This window comes from Phoca vitulina, unplaced genomic scaffold (assembly GCF_004348235.1).
Source record: "Phoca vitulina isolate PV1807 unplaced genomic scaffold, GSC_HSeal_1.0 scaffold8, whole genome shotgun sequence".
Lineage (NCBI taxonomy): Eukaryota > Metazoa > Chordata > Mammalia > Carnivora > Phocidae > Phoca > Phoca vitulina.
In genome coordinates this window covers 20,002,450-20,022,536 of record NW_022589711.1, presented here as the reverse complement: position 1 = coordinate 20,022,536, position 20,087 = coordinate 20,002,450, and the positions used below count along the sequence as shown (strand labels likewise).

Genomic DNA, 20,087 nt, shown 5'->3' with positions numbered 1-20,087 from the left:
TTTTTTTATTTTATTTATTTATTTGAGAGAGAGAGAATGAGAGAGAGCGAGTACATGAGAGGGGGGAGGGTCAGAGGGAGAAGCAGACTCCCTGCCGAGCAGGGAGCCCGATGCGGGACTCGATCCAGGGACTCCAGGATCATGACCTGAGCCAAAGGCAGTCGCTTAACCAACTGAGCCACCCAGGCGCCCTGAACACTAGGTTTGAGACGGTCCTGATAGGCAAACAACTTTAAACCACAGTAAAATCATATGTATCCTTTAAAAGACAATGCACAGCAATAGTACATTTCATTGAGGGGGTGGGGGAGGGGGCAGTGGGGTCTTACAGCATGAGAGCTGAAAGGAAAGAGGTTAAGAATTTTCTGGATACAGCCTTTGGAGGAATAATTATCAACACCTACACAGAAAACCCTCCATTTGGGGAATCCCGTGTCATGATTTGTCATGCCTATTTAAATTACATTAGAAACCAGAGTAACTTTTGTATTAATAGCCCTCACCTTAAGAGTTCTACCTGCAGAACAGGCAAATTCCTCCTTTGGCTTATCCTACAGGCTGCCTTCTGAGAATCAGAAGAGAACAACCAACTTCGATCATTTGAACACGGAGCATCAACTAACACCTAGAGAAAAAAAGGATATATAATGCAAACATGCACTGAAAATATAGTCTCAGATGTAAAATACATGGAGAAGCTATGTAAAACATGACAATAAGCAGCTAGTAAGTAAAGACATTTCTTTTAAAACCAAAAATATACTATGGTAAATTCTTCATGACATTTCTTCACTAATACTTTACAGGAAAATTTCCTGTGCACTTTCAGTGTTTGGTTTTTTGGCAGGGAGAGGGAACAGGAGGACTAAAAGTCTACTAATGTCTACTCATATTTCATATTCTTGATGACTATAGCAAAAACTTTTACAAAAGTTACTTGTTTTAAACAGACATTCTATATTTCTGGATTCTCAGCATTTATTTTTGAGAACTAATATTTCAATTTTGGTTTGCTGAAATGTTCTTTTTCTTCAACTGTCATACTCTGATATGAAATGTTACCGAATTAAAGCAATTATATAGTGTACATGTTTGTGCATTGACCCAAGTAACATCTGATCTTTTCCTGAGTATCTCTGAAGCACCTGGAAATAAAAAACATTCAATGGGGCGCCTGGGTGGCTCAGTCATTAAGCGTCTGCCTTCAGCTCAGGTCATGATCCCAGGGTTCTGGGACCGAGCCCCGCATCGGGCTCCCTGCTCCTCGGGAAGCCTGCTTCTCCCTCTCCCACTCCCCCTGCTTGTGTTCCCTCTCTTGCTGTCATTCCCTCTGTCAAATAAATACATAATATCTTAAAAAAAAAAAAATTCAATAATCCCCAATCCCAATGTTACTACCGCTTCCTTTGAACCATGCTGACCATCAAATGAAAACTGCTTCCTTGTTCACTTTATCAAAATTTCCCAGAGTACTGAGAAATTGTATCAGGCTATGTCTGGAAGCAGATGGAAGACAACAACAACAAAGCAACATAACAGTGGTATCACTGGGAGCCCATCAGTTTGTCACAATGTAATAACTATACCTTGTCAAACATTTCAGGCTGGGCATCTCCCATTTCTCTGCCATCCAATTCAGACACTTTAATTACGTTTACCAAAGGCTGTGGGATGAAAGATTCTAATGTCTGCCTCAGCCACCTCAATCTCAGACTATCGTGTTCATTACAGTGAAGGTAACCTAAACATAAAGGATTAAAAAGTTTTAAAATGAATGCAATGGAATTGTTAAATTTCCACTTTTGATCAAATAAATTTCAGAAAGAAATCAATTCATCATAATTATGCAGAAATAGGGCACAGAGGTAAATATAATGATCTTAAGTTTTAAAAACAGCAATACACACACACACACACACACACAAAACATTCACAACAGTCTTGCCTACATAGCCTGTCAGAAGCTCTGACCATTTATTCATTCAAATTTAATTATGGATTCCTAAAGATATGCTATACAACCAATACCTCATGGTATTAGTAAGACATCGCTCAAAGTATGAACTGTCATAATTCCCATAACTGGGAAGTTACTTAGCTCTCAAGAGTCTGTTTCCCAAATTGAGGGTTGCTGGAGGGGAGGGGGGTGGGGGGATGGGGTAACAAGGTGGTAACAAGGAGGGCACGTGATATAGTGAATACTGGGTGTTATATACAACTAATCAATCACTGAACTCCACCTCTGAAACTAATAATACACTATATGTTAATAAAAAATGTTCATGACTTCATAAAAAAAAGTCTCCGTTTCCTTATGTGTAAAATGGGGATTGTACCTAGTAAAAGGATTCAGAACATGCCTCTCCAAAATATGCCACTTTGGCATGTTGATAGTATTTTGAGCAAAAGGCACTTGAATAATAGCAGATGCAGGAAGGGCATTTTTACCTTCCTTTTTTTTCCTAAAAGGAGATGAAATCCCGTATGAAAAGTACTCTCCCTACACCAGAAGGAAAGAAATATTCTTATCACCAGAGATGGTGAGTCAGGGCCAAGAGAAATCTGTACAAACAGACCTTATTAAAAATTCTTCCTGGGGCGCCTGGGTGGCTCAGTCAGTTAAGCGGCTGCCATCGGCTCAAATCATGATCCCAGAGTCCGGGGATGGAGCCCCGCGTCAGGCTCCCTGCTCAGCAGGGAGCCTGCTTCTCCCTCTGCTCCTCACCTTGCTCACTCTGTTTTACTTTCTCAAATAAATAAATAAATAAAATCTTAAAAAAAAAATTCTCCCTGTCTTCTCCCCCACATATTTTAGTTATTTTCCACAACTGGCACTCTATGTTCAACCTAGTATACAAGCACTTAACGATTGGCCACTTTTGTGGATCTTCCACATTCACATTGGGCAGGTGTAGGAGTTGTCCTGGCTTAAAAGCTTCATGTCCCACAGAAGACACCTCTTCTAACAACTTCATAGGCACAGCTTTCAGGATCCCCATGAGGATGCCCAAGTTACAAGAGGACTGCCCAGTAACAAGAATCAATGCACTCAGAAAGACCCAATCAGGGCATCCCTATTGGGTCTCTGGGGCTTATTTAATCTTTCTCCCAGTGCACATGCATTTTTACCCATCAGGGTCTTTTTTATCATGAGTAATGTTGCCTGGAAACGTAGTGACAATCTGTCAGGTTACCAGGGAAACAAAGCTAGAGAACTACATGAAGGTGAAATTGTAATGTAGAGGGGGAAATATTTTTGTAAACCCTTTGCTCAAATATATATGTATAAATATATATACATCTACATATCTCTCTCTCTCTATATATATATCTATACATGTGTTGTTTTCTCTGATTGTCAATCCATGATTAAAAACATTTAATGACTTCCTATCATACAGTAAAATTCAAACTATTGATTTATTTCAAGGTCTGTGATAATGAGACCTCAAGACAACCTTTCAATTTTAACCTCCCACTGTTTTACCAACATACTCTGTGCTCCACCAAATCTGACTGACTTGTCCACTTCTCATACATACTTTGAACCACTTCTATAGTACTTAACCATATTTTACCACAAGAGAGATGTTCATGTGCATTGCTTACCCTTTCTACTATCACCACACCACAATCTCTATATGGAAGGCACTTAGGAGATGGCATCAATTTTTTAGGGGGTTAAAGGAATAAGAAATCACTTTAAAGCTACATTTACACAGGTAGTATACTCTTTTTTAATTTAGTTTATGTGTTTACTTCAGGGGCTTTTAGAGGATTTGCTAATGCAGCTTACGGACAGTTGTCTAAAAACCTAAAATCACTAGAAAATGACCTAAGGCAAAAGTTAATGTTATGGAGGAGGTGCAACCACAGGGAAACTAGAGTGAAAGAAAAAAGGAAGTAAATCATACAAAGATGGAGCACAAATATAAAAGGGGTTGTAATCAAGCTGGCTACAGCACTGGTCAGTCTCTCAGGATATGTCCATAGTCTGAAATTGCTAAGCCTTGGAAGAAACTATGGGGTTTAGTGGAGTAAGGAGGAAGAACAAGTAATCTGCTGTCATCTTCCTGTCTCCTGCCTCTCATTGGTTAAAGTCCATTCCAAGAGTTGATAACTTCCACACAGTTCAGGTTTGTGCTATCTGGCCCCTACAGGCAAGCCAGAGTCCCAAGGCCAGTAACAGCAACCATTCAAGTGTGGTGATTTTTGCTTGTAAGCTGGAAGCTATCTGGAGGCTCCTCAATTTGTGGCAGTAGTAACATCAGCAGCAGATAACTGCAGGAACGGCATGAATCTTTTCTAGGGTTTCTCCAATCTGGAAACAATTCAAGGGTCTCAAGCCTTTAAGGAATGGGAGTAAAGGTGAAGCCAAAGACATATGTGGTGGAGCATAAACTGGGACCAAGAAAGCTCCCCAAAGTCACACCTTGTCCCCATCAGACACTAAGAGACTCAAAGGAAAGACCTGTGTCTTAATTATTTTTCATTCCACTTCTCCCTTTTTCTGGTTTAAATATTTTATATTCCATTTCTATTATTTTTAACATGCATATATAAACTTAAAATTTTTAACATGCATATGTAAAAAAAATATAAGGTTAGTCAACCTTACCATTTTCCCTAAAAGATGTAAGAATCTTTTAATTCTCCCTCCCAAACTAGATGCTGTTACTGTATATTTGGGCTTACATTTTTTAACTGCACAAAACATTATCATCATTGTCTTCTATAGTCAATGACTTTTAGATTTACCCATATATTTCCCATCTTCTTTGTTCTTCATTTCTTCTTGTTATCTTTTATCATCCATCTACAATGGCTTTCCTTTTTCCTGAAACACATCTTTCAGAATCATTGGTGACAAACTTATATTCTCTCTTTTTGTCTAAAAAAAAACACGTCCATTTCACTTTCATTCTTCAGGGATATCTTGGTGAATATACTTCTGGATTTATAGTCATCTTTTCTTAGGACACTGAAAACATCATTCCTCTGAATGCTAGTTTCCACTGTTACCCTCAAAGGTCAATCCTCATTCTATTATCTTTTGGAGGTAAACTATCTGTCCTCTCTGGCTGCTATTAAGATCTTCTCTTTATTTTCAATGTTCTGCAACTTCACTATAATGGTCTACACTGGCTTAGCTGTGCTCACACAATTTCAGAGGGTATTTCCATTTCTCCTCCATCATCAAAGTTGAAAATAGACAGTTTTCCTTTCAGTTCCTTGGGATAGGACAATTTCTTCTTAGTTTACCTTACATGGAGGGTATACCATTTTATAATCTCAGCTTTCTGTAAGTTAACCTCCTAGTAGATTATCTCTTGGGCAAGCTCTGGCTTTGTCTTTTATTCCCACATTTTCATGAAGCAATGAAAATCAACATGCAAGTTTTTCAGGTTAAGCAACTGCTCACAAGTGAAAAGCTAGCTTTGATGCTCAACTGATCTTCTAGGTTCCCATTATCTCTTAGATTTTGGTCACTGAATATTTGGACATCACCAATGCATTTAAAGATTCTGTTTTTAATATTATATCCTACATTTTTTAGTTGTTTTCAGCAGGAGGGTTAGTTAGGAGACCTACTTTGTCATTCTACAATGAACCAAAATCTTAGTTATTTCTGCATCTTTCACAGTTCCACACCTACCATCCAAAGCCTTGCACACGTAGTACGTGCTCACTAATGTGGCTGAGTTGATTTGAAACATGGCATTATAATAAAGAATATTTAAACTGTTAAAACTGAAAATCAGGTCAGCTTTTCATTAAATTACAGCTTTAGTCAAGATTCTTAATTCAGCATTTTAAAATAACTTCATTAAAATACAGCTTTATGTTATATTGTTGTTTGGCCTAGATGTAGATTTTATTTGAAATTGTCTTAGACTGGTTAAACTTTTCAAAATATGTAATATAAGACATCACAACCCAAGTTTCATATATATATGAAGACTTACTACATTGAAAAAGAATTAACTTCATGTTTAAATCGTCAAAAATAAACCAAATCTTGGTATTTCTTCATCTAAGCAGGAAAGGAGTGAATTTAAAAAATATATGAAAAAGTCATTGAGGCTTTACATCTGTGTAAGGCAGCCTTTGGTCCATGGAAAGAAACTGGGCTACTAGTTTCATTCGTTTATTTATTTTGGTGCAACTAACTTGGAAAAAACTCAATTCTGCCTATTTTCAGTTCTGTTAATTACTCCTTACTTAATTATCTAAGGAACACAGTGTGACTATCACTGATGCCATAATTATGATTATGATTATAATTATGATTATGAGGAATTATATGCCCCCCAATGTAAAAATTGGAATAATGATATTGTCCATATATTAGAAGTGATATGAAGGCACAATTATAACACAACTCCTACCATTTCCATCATCTTATCTAAAATAAACAACAGCATCTCCATTTATAAAAACCATCAAATAAACAAAAACTAGACAGAACTGATGCTGAACCCTGTCTTACCAAGCTATAAGTAATATTTACCCACGGAAATCTGAAATAATTTTTTAAAAAGTCTTATTATCTAATTAGGAAAATAATTTATGATGTTGGTTGACTCATTACTTTTAACAAATATTTATAAAAATGTACATTTACATATATTTCATCATTTTTATACTAATAATGGTAATGATAAGTTACTTCCAAAAAACTTTTTAAAAAGTCTTTTAGAATTGCATTATCTAGGGGAGCCTGGGTGGCTCAGTTGGTTAAGCATCTGCCTTCGGCTCAGGTCATGATCCCAGGATCCTGGAATCAAGCCCCACATTGGGCTCCCTGCTCAGTGGAGAGCCTGTTTCTCCCTTTGCCTGCTGCTCCCCCTGCTTGTGCTCTCTCTCTCTCTTTCTCTGTCAACTACATAAAATTAAAAAAAAAAAAAAAAAAAGAATTGCATTGTCTAATATCATACCCATTTGCCACATGTGGCTATGAGCACTTAAAAGGTAGCTAGTCCAAACTGAAATGTGCTGTACAATACATGCCCATTTTGAAGACTTTGTAAGAAAATAAGAATGCAAAATATCTCTTTAATAACTTTTGATTACATGTTGAAATAATATTTTGGATATACTGGGTTACAATGTATTACTAAAATTAATCTCAACTGTTTCTGTTTTTAATGAGTACTTAAAAATTTAAAATTTTATATGCACTTCACATTATATATCTATTGGACAGAACTGCCTTATAACCTTATGGTCTAATGATACAAAAAATGACTTTAAATGTGTGTATTTTGTTGCCCAGAAGTATAATGAGATGTCAATACAAGACTCTCAAGTATAAAAGTCAATGATAAAATAAAAAATCTTTGTTATTGGCTTATCAGGATTCATATTACCTGACAGATTTAGGTTTACAAAATGTGGTAGTTTTGTTCAAAATTATCTGCTAGTATGTAGCTGAAAAAAAAAAAATTACACTGATTTCTTAGCTAAAACTTCCATTCGACATACTGTCCTGGTTTTTTCAGATTTTCAAAGTCTGCAAACTCAATCTTACACTTCTTCTCATATACTTTAAAAGTATTTTGTAATATATGGATATTTAAAAGCTGTCAATTACTGAAAGAAAAGCACACTACCTGGATAAGCACACTGCAGCAGAGCTATCGATTTGCCTCCAGGAGCAGAACACAGATCCAGAACCTTCTCCCCATCCCTTAATTCCAGAGCCAATACTGGGAGAAGAGAGGCAGCATTCAGGAGATAGTATTTTTTTAGAATTCCAATTTGGTGTCTTTCTGAAGGCATTCTATCTGGAGTTCTGCTAAGGTAACACTTCATTGATTTAGGATAGTAGGGTAAAGATCCTTGAAAGAGTGTGTGATAGCCCTTTAAATGTAAATCTTTTTCCAGTTCAAAGGAATAATTGAATCTGTTAAGAAGGATAGCATATTGCCAGCATGATGGAGATATCAGTATATCCCTAGAAATAGAAAAACAAAAGAGTATTAATATTACATATACAAACACAATTTTATATTACTAATCAAGTGAATGGGGTCCTAGTTTCACACTTACCTGTGATTTTTTTCAGAGTCAGGATTAGTATCACTGACTTTGCCCTTTTGCCATAGGCTCCAATATGGCTCAACCTACCACTGTTACGACCCTGCCTTTATTTAAAACTTTAGTATTTTATTCATCATGGGTTTTCTTTCTTTTGTATGAATTGTGCCCATTAAAGTATTATTTGATTGTTGAGTTTTAGGGGCCCCTTAAATTCTGCACCAGAGAGGAATGCCTCACCTGCCATTCAGCCTAGTCCCTTCCTGCAGCACATCTTGCCAAAAACACATGGCCTGTCTTTATATACCTCTGAATACATCAAAAGAGATGTCAGTCTATCACTTTGCACAAGTGTTTTTCAAAAGACAAAATTTAAAACCTGAGACTATTAATATTGGAGGGAAAAGTACTATCATTAAAGGGTATTTAAAGGAGTGAGTGTTAAAGTCTTCCTCTCATGAAATAAAAGTATGGAAAACTATAGTGAACCCTACAGTAACAGAGTTAATGAGGCAATCAGTGGTTCAGATGATACAAAACCAAGGATGGTTTAAAAATCACTTATGGATTGACAGCACCGCCCCCCCCCCCACCCTCCCGCCTTCACCAGAAGATTCTCTTTCCTAATTTTTTATTCGGTCCAACAGTTAGATCTCTTAACAGTCAGAAGCTCACATCAACTGACAGATGATATAGCAGGAAATATTTAATTTATTTACAAGCTCACCTTTCTAGCTATTTGGGAGCCTCATTAACCATGGTCAATTAAATAAATCCCAGCTGCTACTCACCCTGGAGTTTCCTAGGTGAGAAATGGCTGGACTGAAATGTAACACCTGCGACTGGAACTGTGCCAGGTGAATTTCAATTGCGGGCTAATATGTGAAACTGCTTTCTCCTTCACTGCCTCTTACTATGATGGTCCACCATCAGAGGAGCCCAGTGCGTCTGTTTCAGGAATTTTGGAGGATGACAACCTCTTTTTTTAAGAATGTACTCTGCAAACTTTAGCAGGCATCAAGTGTCTGTAAAAGACTGCTAAGCTCTACCACAGGATTTTCTGACACAGTAGGCCAGAAGCACGGCCTGAGCATTAGCATTTCTAGCAAGTTCTCCAGTGATAATGATGCTGCTAATCCTCAGGACCACACTTTGGGAACCACTGCATTAAAACAGACCCAAAGGGGAGATCTGCAAATGTCACTGCTATAACTTTTATTTCAGTCTATCCTAATCTTACCCTTCCAAACTGGATGAAAATCTACCCAGGGTTTTGACTCATTTAACAGAGAAATAATAGTCAGAAACATAATTTAATTAATACAGATTGGAGTGGCTTGTTTCTTTAGCTAACAAAGGTAGGACACTTTCAATTGGTTAATATCTGACACAGCAAATCTCTTTTCTTTTTTTTTCCTTCAGAATTTCCAAAGCTATTTTAGAATGTTTATTCTTTCAGATGAACTTTAGAATCAGTTGGGTCAGTTAAAAAATAATTTATAAAATATTTGTGTAGATAGCAGAAACCTTGACTAGAATTATATTAAATGCAGTAAATCTGGGGAGAATTAATATCCTTATTGTATTTAGTCTTTCCAACCCTGACTACATTGTTTCTCCATTTAGTCACATTTTCTTTCAGATCCCTTAGTAAAGGTTATTAATCTTGCATATTTCCTTTTAACCTTATTGTATGTTAGTTTAGGAACAGTATTTTTGTGTATTATACAATATGTTAAATCTTGAAGGATGAGGAGGAATACCATAGGACAAAATGAGAAGGGAAATTCAAGGACAAAGGCAATAGCCCAGGCACAAACGTATGAAGGACAGTGCATTTGGGTAATTAAAAGTAGTCTGGTGTGGCTCATGGCAGATTATATGGGTCAAATATAATATGATAAAGTTCACTAAAGGACTCTAGGGGAGAGAACCTCATTGCATTTAAAAACATATACTTATTGGGGCCCCTGGGAGGCACAGTCGGTTAAGCATCTGACTCTTGGTTTCAGTTCAGGTCATGATCTCAGGGTCTTAAGATCAAGCCCCACGTGGGGAGCTCAGCAAGGAGTCTGCTAAAGCTTCTCTCCCTCTCCAACTGCCCCTCCCTGCACTCACTCTCTCTCAAATAAATACATCTTGGAAAACAAAACAAAACAAAACATGTACTTACGGCAGAGTGAGTCAGCAATCTTCACAAATTATTCTCATTCTTTAACAACTAGATAAAATAAGAACTTGCTTAAACAAATTTTCTGACTCCTCCTAACCTATATGCAGCCTTACTGAAGTCCTTGAACATCCTGGAACAAGTTTTCTTTAGCCTTTACCAGTCTCAGGATAAACTGCTCCCTCTGCCCAAAATGACCTTTCTTCTGACCTACAATGGCCTGGCTGACTCCCCTACTCTCTGCTGAGGGGCCGGTTTAGGCTTTATCTCCTCAGGGAAACCTTTCTACCTACAAGCGAATCCACCTGCTCCACCTCACCCTGATATTAATAATAAAAATTACTGATCATATGTTTACAATATGCATTTTGCCTGCTTAGCTCATTTAACAATCACTACTGTGAAGGACAGCTATTACCCCCATTTTAGAAGTTAGGTAACTGAAGCTTTCAGAAATCTGGCAACTCACCCAAGGTTCTATCACTATTAAGCAGAAATACCTGATTCAAAATCTGGCTGATTTATTTTTTTTTTTTTTTAAAGATTTTATTTACTTATTTGACAGAGAGATACACAGTGAGAGAGGGAACACAAGCAGGAGGAGAGGGAGAGGAAGAAGCAGGCTTCCCGCCGAGCAGGGAGCCCAATGTGGGGCTCGATCCCAGGACCCCGGGACCATGACCTGAGCCAAAGGCAGACGCTTAACCATCTGAGCCACCCAGGTGCCCCAAAATCTGGCTGACTTTAAAGTCTAACGAAGTGTGAGCCCTTGGTACTGTAGCACTAGCGGCATACCACAGGGGAGAGGCAGAGAATTTTCACTCCAACCCTCGCCTAGTGTCAGTGCCCTGGCCTCCCACTGCTCCTAACAGTGGGAATAGCCTGATACACGCTGCCCTGAGCACCTGCAATGGGACCACTTGATGAAGGGACTGCTCAGATTGCTCAGGCTGGTGCTTCCTACCCCTGAGAAAGCAAAACTGCATATTAATGTGGGTCTCAGCACCCTACCCATCCTGCCCCACCCAACTACCAGTGATTTCCCCTCTCCTTAGCACATGCGCACACAGACACGCACACACACTAACACTCCAGTGCACTGGCAGGATGATGCCCCTGGGGCTGGCAGGCCAATGGCTACTCAAGTCCAAAGCTCTGACTGGATGGACAAGTAGCCCAGCAGACAATACTGGGAGCGTACATTAGAGGGCTTAAGACGACACTCACCAGGCACTACACTCCAGGACTCCTCTGAAGATTCATGAGGGGTCTGAAGCTGTTCCACTTACTGGTCTTCAATGACAGAAGTTTCAAGTACATCAGCAGAGAGCAGAACTGGGACCCACAAGTGACCTGAAGATGTTTGCTAGTACCTCCACTGACCATTTTGAAAAAAACTATGTACCCTCTGGCACGTTTTAAGTTGACATCAAAATCTTAACCACAGATTAAGAACGTAATTTCCAGCATACTATAAAAACTGACATTTTAAAATATAAATTATACCACTTTTTAAAATGGTATATAAAATGGAACCTAAATACCAGAGTGATTTTGAAACCCATCATTATCCATTTAAAAACTGTCATGAACTGACTCTTCCTGAACAGGTGAAAATTTTACAGTTCCCTTTTCTGTTTACATTCTATTTCCCCATATAACTTTATCTTAACACATTTTTTGTGCTTGAAATCTTTTATTACCCTATCGTACTTCTCTGCCATAAACACACACACACACATACTAAATTTGTTTTCACTATGGCCTAAATCTCTAAGTGTTAAAATGGTAACTTCTGGATTCAGTTATCAGTAAAATTATTAGTATAAAGTTGATCAAAATATTTACCATAGATTTCATAATTATTAAACATAAAAAGGAAAAGTGTCAGGAAATGGATCTCAATGAAATGAGCTTCCCCCTGACCCTGGTCCCCATATATCCAGAGATGAATATTACCTAGGGCTGTACCGAGTCAGGGTCCAAATCAACTACATTCCTGTTTTGTATTCTTACAAGGGCTGAGAAAAACCTTCACTTAAATAAGTGGGTAAGAATTAAATATATTTTGTTACGGCAATGTCTCTCTTTTTGACTTCTATTTCTTTCTGAGTTATATTCCCAAATCACTTAATGATCTATCTTCAAAAATATTTTAAATGACCTGTTAGTTGACAACTCAACTGGAGCTCCTTTACTTTTTGTTAAAAGCAAAACTTGGAAACCACCTGAACTGTCAAAGAATTTGTTAGTCATTAGTCATTTACTTTCTCAACCCTTAAAATGACATTCCAATAGTCTCTGACAGGTAGAGGTGTCGTCACCCTGGAGAAATGCAATGTGGAAGAGTCAGGATGGTGAAAGTGTGTCCTTTTTTTGGAAAGTGGGAGAAAGACAACAGAAAAGCAGGTTGGGAAAGGAGAATAAGTACTCCCTTAGGCACATAAGGATCAGAGTAGTTTTGTGAAAGAGAAGACATGAAAACTGAAAATCTGAAAATCTGGAAGTTGATTGCTGTAACTTGCCTGTGCACACATATCCCTTGAAAAAATTGTATTAATGTATTATTTGGACAATGTTATTTGACATTATTTTCATTCAGTCACAGGCCTGGATTGGCCATTAAAATTGGTACTTTTTAACTTCTGACTTTTAAGGGGGCTAAAAGTTACTAATTCACAGGGATTTGCACAAATTAAGGTTGAATATTTGTGTAAAGCTAACATAAGGGACAAAATTGAAATAGAGATACTAGTTCATTTCTGCTTTCTCCAACCACCCCACTCCATCCCATTCACAGATTCTGCTAATGCAATCTGCTATATTTTTTCCCCTCATAGTCAACTATGTGAACTCTGGAGAAGAGTGTCTAAATAAAAAAATATTCACAGACAGGCCAGACTTAACTGAGGCTCTTTTGTTTGCTTTGCTTTCTACAAAGTGCACACAAAATTTCCAAAGTTCATATAAAGATTTCCAATTAATCCTCCCCTCATATATATTTGAGGGCAGAATATATATAATCCATCTTTGTATCCCCAGTGGTTAGAACAGTGCCTGGTTTATAAACACTAACTTGTGAATAAGTAGATGACTTGCTCAAGTCTTAAGGTATTGGTTCTTCAAGACCCTCCCTTGTCAGAAAAAATAACAATAAATTATGACAACACAATCGTGAAAGAATTACAATAGCTGTTATCAACAAAATGCAATGGAAACACAAAGGCAGAACTAATTTTGTCAAGGGTATATGGGAGAATTGGTTAAAAACAGTAATAGTAGGGAAAAATGAAGGGGGGGAATCGGAGGGGGAGACGAACCATGAGAGACTATGGACTCCGAGAAACACTAATAAAGGGGATACAAATGAAATCCAAATTAAGAAATTTCTCAGGAAGAAGGAAAAGCATTTGGTGGGCATTTAGATTTTGATGGAGACAGAGTAGTGGTGTACGGCAGTCCACAGTTTTGGAGCCCCCAAACTGTCAAGGTCACTCAAGGTAAGAGGTACATGGTGCAGAGCACAGGAAAATTCAAAGCATGAAGCTTCCAGGTGTCCTCTCCAGTGGAATCATGAGCAAGGACAACTTTTCCCTGCAACAATGTGTGACCATATGCATAGGAATACTGACGAGTAGGAAGGCTCAACAAAAGCTTGGCATCTAGATTTTATTGGGGCCCAGTCACACAAACATGATCAACTGGCTAATCTTTATTCTCCAGCTCCTTTAGAGGTCAGAGGTGGGAAGCCAAGCTGATACCATGACCCACAGCCCCGACCACAAATCACACTGTTAAGACTTTCCAGTGTGGCCTAATGCCCCAGGTAAACAAAGTCACTCTTGGGCAGGACATTCCAAGGGCTTAGAGGTAACCTCCCAGGAGCTGAGGGTAAATGTCAGACTTATTTTTGATTAAGTTTCATTCTTTACCTTGAAGGTGTGGAGGAGAAAAGAGGAAACATACTGATGGTGATACCTTCAACAAGTGAGAAAAAACATGCAAGTGGCAAATGATAACATAGGTTTAGAAGGGAAAAATAGCATGCTTCTGAGACTGCCTAGTACCAAACTAAGTGAAGTTACCAGAAAATACTGAGAAGAATGTAACAAATGTAACAAACAGTCCTTAGAGGGGACTGCACAGCTTGAGATGGCAGCATAGTGAGGGAAGTTCAAAGTCATGCCATGAATGGGCTTACCTGAAAGATAATGTAGGTAATGAGCAGTGCAAAACTTGAACCCACTGTAAACAACTTTAAAGGCCTGCTCAGAGGGTAACTTTTAAAAAAGGTTATTACAAAACAATAAAATTTAAATAAATACTAAATCTTCCCCACTATCTAAATCTCTTAGATAAGACAGGAAACTAAAAATAAGTAAATCCCTTTCTAGGTAGAAGACAACAATGCACTCACCTTTCCCTGGAAGTAAACAGACTCCGCAAGCATGACATTATGTCTTCCAAATAAAAGTTAAATATATATATATATATATATATATGTTCTTACTTCCCCATGCCATCTTCCATGCTCAGACTACTTTCTAATCTCAGCCTTTATTTTGCCCATGGCAAATTTAGCACATTTATGCAAAATTTAAATTACCATGAAAACCCAACAAAAAGGTAGATGAAGCAGAAGGCACACCTAATTAAATGGATTTGAGGTTCACTGCTCATTTTGTTTAGGGTCAAACAATACTTTACAAATCTGTCTGAGCACATTAAATAGAAAAATAACTCATTACAGGGTATGGGTAGCCAGACTACTATAAAATCTGAAGACAATATACCTTTTAAAACCTCTTTTTTTTTTTTTTAAAGTTATCCATGAATGCCTAATTACACCGCAGGTGTGAGATTAGGGGTTAGCAGTGGAAATTCTTGAACCAGAAAGCCTAGACACAAATCCCTGCTCTGGCACTTACTAGCTAAGTAAACTTGGGAAATTACTTAAACTCTATAGTTTCATCATGTGAAAAATGGGAAACAGACCTCAGAGCTTTGTTCTGAGGATCACATAAGGCCAATACGATCTGGCACATAATAAGCATGCAGTAGGTGTGTGGTTGTTTGGCTATTCTACGTGAGTAACTTTACATACAAAAACATATTGAATTTATTATACTTCACTATCATCCTTCTTTCTTCTCTGTGACAGAAGACATCCATTTTAAAATCCAGTTTTGAAATAGAAACCACAACCATAAACTACTTTTTCATATTACAGTATTTACAAGTTTCTAAGACAGTGTTATTTGTCCTAAAATTATCTCAGAACCACCTCAGACTTTATTATCAGCCAATACTTAATCTGTTTTAAAAAAAATGCTTAAAGCTGTCCTTTGTAAATGAGAACGTGTTACTGAGTTGGTCTAAGAAGAGATTTAATAAGACAACAATGTGACTAAATTCCATTGTCTACAGCTACATAACCTTTTTTTACTGAGCAAACTGTATTGGGCTTTTGCACCCTAGCTTCAGAAGCACCCTCTTCTTTCAGCCTCAGTTACCTGGTTCTTTTTGCTAAGGTAACTCCTGTTAAGTCACCAAGGCCTGGCTTCTCCTCAGGTCTTTGCTGGCACCCTCAGGCTTTGTTAAATAAGACAAGGTTCTCCTGCCTATTTCTATCAGGATATTTATGGAATTAATAGTTTATATAGTTTTAACCAGCTGCCTATCCCCCAGGAACACCAGACTGCAGGCAAACTGGATATGGGGACTGTCTTGCTCTCTGTATTCTACGGGGAATGGAATGTACTATGTAAGAACTCAATGTAGGCAAGAGAGACAAAAGAAAAAATGAACTATGAGGACTTCATCAAGACAAAAAACTTCTGCACAGCCAAGGAAACAATCAATGAAACTAAAAGGCAGCCTACAGAATAGGAGAAGATATTTGCAAATGATGTATCTGATAAAGGGTTAGTATCCAAAATATATAAAGAACTTATAAAACTCCACACCCAAAAAAAACAATTAATTCGGTTAAGAAACGGGCAGAAGACATGAATAGTCATTTTTCCAAAGAAGACATACAGATGGCCAACAGGCACATGAAAAGATGCTGAACATCACTCATCATCAGGGAAATATAAATCAAAACCACAATGAGATACCATCTTACACCAGTTAGAATGGCTAAAATTAACAAGTCAGGAAACAACAGTTGTTGGTGAGGATGCAGAGAAAGGGGAACCCTTTTGCACTGTTGGTGGGAATGCAAACTGGTGCGGCCATACTCTGGAAACCAGTGTGGAGGTTCCTCAAAAAGTTAAAAATAGAACTACCCTATGATCCAGCAATTGCACTATTAGGAATTTACCCAAAGGATACAAACATACTGATTTGAAGGGACACATACACCCCATGTTTATAGCAGCAGTATCAACAACAGCCAAATAATGGAAAGAGGCCAAATGTCCATCGACTGATGAATGGATAAAGATGTGTACACACACACACACACACACACACACACACACACAGGAATATTACTCAGCCATCAAAAAGAATGAAATCTTGCCATTTGCAATGACGTGGACATAGCCAGAATGTATTATGCTAAGCAAAATAGTTCAGCCAGAGAAAGACAAATACCGTATGATTTCACTCATACGTGGAATTTAGGAAACAAAACAGATGAACACAGGGGAAGGGAAAAAAAAAAAAAAAAGAGAGAGAGGGAAGCAAACCATAAGAGACTCTTAACTATAGAGAACAAACTGAGGGTTGCTAGAGGGGAGGTTGGTGGGAGATGGGCTAGATGGTGATGGGCATCTGTGCTGAGCACGGGGTGTTATATGTAGGTGATGAATCACTAAATTATACTCCTGAAACCAATATTACACTATATATTAACTAACTAGAATTTAAACAAAAATTGAAAAAAAGAACTCAATGTAAAGAACCCATGAAATAACATTCTGACCAAAGGCAAAAATCACTAAACATACAAATCAAACTTATCTCACTTACTTCTATGCATGAAACATTTATTTTCAATAATACATTCAAAGAATTTGTGTGTGTGTACACGTGTTCAAAACACAGCCTGCCAAAAACACAGGGAAGAAATATGATAACCAAATAAAGTGACTCTAGCTAAGACAGAGCTGTGCCAGCTTTAAAGATTTATTATTTTCTGAATTTCAGAAACTAGTTAAATACCCTCAAAAATTTAAGATTTTTCTGTTACAGTATAATTAATTTTGTCAAACTGGTGGGATTTCCTGTTTCAAAGATCAAAACAATTGCTCAAGGCAAGGCCATAACAATTTTTTCCTTACTATTACTACAAAGATTTCTTTCTCCCCTTTTCATTTTCCTATGATTTTCCATCTATTTCTTCACAGTTCTTCTCTTCTGTAGCCTCTGTAGGAAAAGGGCAGCCAGATTTAGATTCCTTTATCTTTTATACTCACAGCACCCCTCCCCCAAAAAGGGTTTATTTCGTGTTCTATGATAAAGCATCAAGAGATGAATTATACCAACCTTACTGTATTCCAGGCATCTCCAAGTTCTTTGGAATACTGTTTTTCAAAATGATCCAATACAACTTTGCAAATCTGTTTTGCAAGCTTCCTCTCTGATTTTGCTTTCAGCTATGACAAGAAAACGCTGTTGACACAATCTGACACTACAAATGTATTAAACTTCAAATAAGCAGGTTTTTTTCTTAACATGTTTTACGATTATTACTAGTTCTTGCAAGGGAGCATTACCTCAAATGTAACAAAACTGTATTTATGATAAAAGAGGGTTTCTTCAAATAATTATTGCTCAAATGTAAAGCAAAGGTTAAAGGATTTGTGGCGTTAAAAAAAAAAGTGGACTTAACAGAAGCTGCGTCAAAGGAACAAAATTAAATAAGCCACTCTAGGTGTTAACATTTGGGGAAACTGAGTGAAAAGCCTATGGAAGTTAGTATTATCTTTGCAACTTTTTTTGTAAATGTAAAATTATTCTAAAAAGGTTATTTCAAAAAAAAAATCACTCGTTTCCTGTGGAAACTTCCTTGCAATTCTATTTCATTTACTCACCCAAAGTTTAGCGAGGTATTACTATGTAACATTGTTCTAAGCTCCCACAACGGAGCAGCTGACAGTCTCAGGCCCTGTGGAGCTTGTATTCGGCTCAAAGCTTAAGGGAATAGGTATTCAAGTCTGCAGTTTGGATTACAGACAAGTTACGGGGGGCACAGGTGAGTCTTGGGAGAAACCGACAGAGAACGCTCACGAGAAGGCGTTCGAGCATTCAGCATTTCTCTAGGACTTTGGACTGTGAAGCCACAGAAACCAACAGCTCGCGAAGTTCCCCCATCCCGACCCCCTCCCTCGCCACCTCGGCCCGTTAAAGTGTCTGATTCAGTCAGAGGCTCCCAGTCGAGTGCCAGCCCTCACCCGGGTCAACATGATCCCTCCGCGAGATACCAAACAAAAGGTCTACACCACTGAGCATCTAAAACCTCCAGCAAATCAAAAGCACAGCTTCACATCCGAGGTTTACCCGCATTCACTTCTACCCCTCGCTTTTCCGGTTCAACTTCCCGCGAGATACTGCTTTGCCCGTGTCGTCGAAATCTCGCCAAAAAGAGGTGTAGGTCCCGCGAGAGGCACGCGCGCGCAAAGTTACTTCCGCCGGCCCCTGGTGGAGGCGGTGCTTACTCCTGAGGGCGTAGCTAGACCCTTGGGCGGAGCTTGAGTGGCTGGAGCTTCAAGTGAAGCCTTGCGTTGAACAGTGGTTGCTGCGTGCTGGTGGTTCAGTAAAAAGAATTGTAACTTTGCCACTATTAGATTTTGTATAATGATCATTGTAAAATGTTCTCAGAGGCTAAGCTAGTTACTGAATCTACCAAATTTGATAAGTTCCCTTTAGCTCAGATATTTAGAACGAAGGGTAAAAGGGATGGATATGATGAAGAAATTAGGCATGTTATTTCCTAGAGATGAACAATGGGGATAATCTCTCTCTTTTAACTGAGAGAGTTAAATGATTAATTGAAATACACAGTATAGCACTTAGCACCAAAGGTAGGAAACAGTAAACGCCCAAATGTTAGCTGCTGCTGTGTCTTATTTTCACTATCATGATCTTCAAAATTATCATCACGTTCTGATACCAAATACCTGAAGACCAGAATGACCCTAAGCACTAGCCTCCCACCCTTTACTAGGGGCAGTGTTACATGTTCTGAGGAAAGTACTACACCCATTCTGATACGAACGGCAGTTTATTTGCTCTTTTAGTGTTACTTTTTAGTTGCTCCCTTGTAACAGCAATCAGCAATTCATCAGGAAATCAGTGCTTCATATGGTCCCCGATATTTAATGAGCATCATTTTGAGACCTTTGATGTTCAAAATATCAATATAGGCATATACCATAGGTACAAATCTTAGAACCATGTAAAAAGAAAAATATCGCCACTAATGTGATTTGAAGCTTAATATATTTACTTAAACAAGTTCCCCAGTAATCTAAAAATGAATTTAGCTTTGGTGGAAAATAAAGTATTAAGGAGTGAAGTGATTAAATGCATGCAGTTCGTTAGTTGCTTAGAGAAAAGTCATTAGTCTTTCAGCCTCTGTACATAAGAGATTTTATAAATTTTTTTCTGTGCTCATTATGTTGTATTTATTTAATTAATAGGGTAGTATAATTGCAAAATAGACATTTAAAAGGCTTTTAAGGAGATAGTAGAAATCATATACACTATATTTCTATTAGGGAAAGGGGATGTGTAATGCTTGGAAAGAGGTCATGTCATATTGGTTCTATTATATTATTTTTGCCTTTTTTTAGCATGTTTCTACTTTATGATTTTAAATAAGCTAATGCTTACTGAAGAAAGCGTAAAAACAAAAGCCTATGAGAAT

The 20,087-nt window shown here is 37.9% G+C and overlaps 1 protein-coding gene across 3 annotated transcripts in view; it reads right to left on the bottom strand.

Annotated features, from left to right (window-relative positions):
• The window catches only part of NSUN3 (NOP2/Sun RNA methyltransferase 3), a 51,785-nt gene extending 32,918 nt beyond the window's left edge, over positions 1 to 18,867 (bottom strand). The window contains exons 1-5 of one of the 3 annotated variants that reach the window (XM_032406355.1): positions 18,613 to 18,867; positions 17,705 to 17,814; positions 7,614 to 7,957; positions 1,587 to 1,741; positions 504 to 625 (exon numbers count right to left, since the gene is read on the bottom strand). In XM_032406355.1, coding sequence (XP_032262246.1) covers positions 504 to 625; positions 1,587 to 1,741; positions 7,614 to 7,957; positions 17,705 to 17,814; positions 18,613 to 18,624 — 743 coding nt within the window. In that variant the 5' untranslated portion in view covers positions 18,625 to 18,867. The remainder of the gene's footprint in view (positions 1 to 503; positions 626 to 1,586; positions 1,742 to 7,613; positions 7,958 to 17,704; positions 17,815 to 18,612) is intronic. The other 2 variants (XM_032406353.1, XM_032406352.1) reach the window with 2 other exon arrangements.
• Positions 18,868 to 20,087: the final 1,220 nt, after the last annotated feature.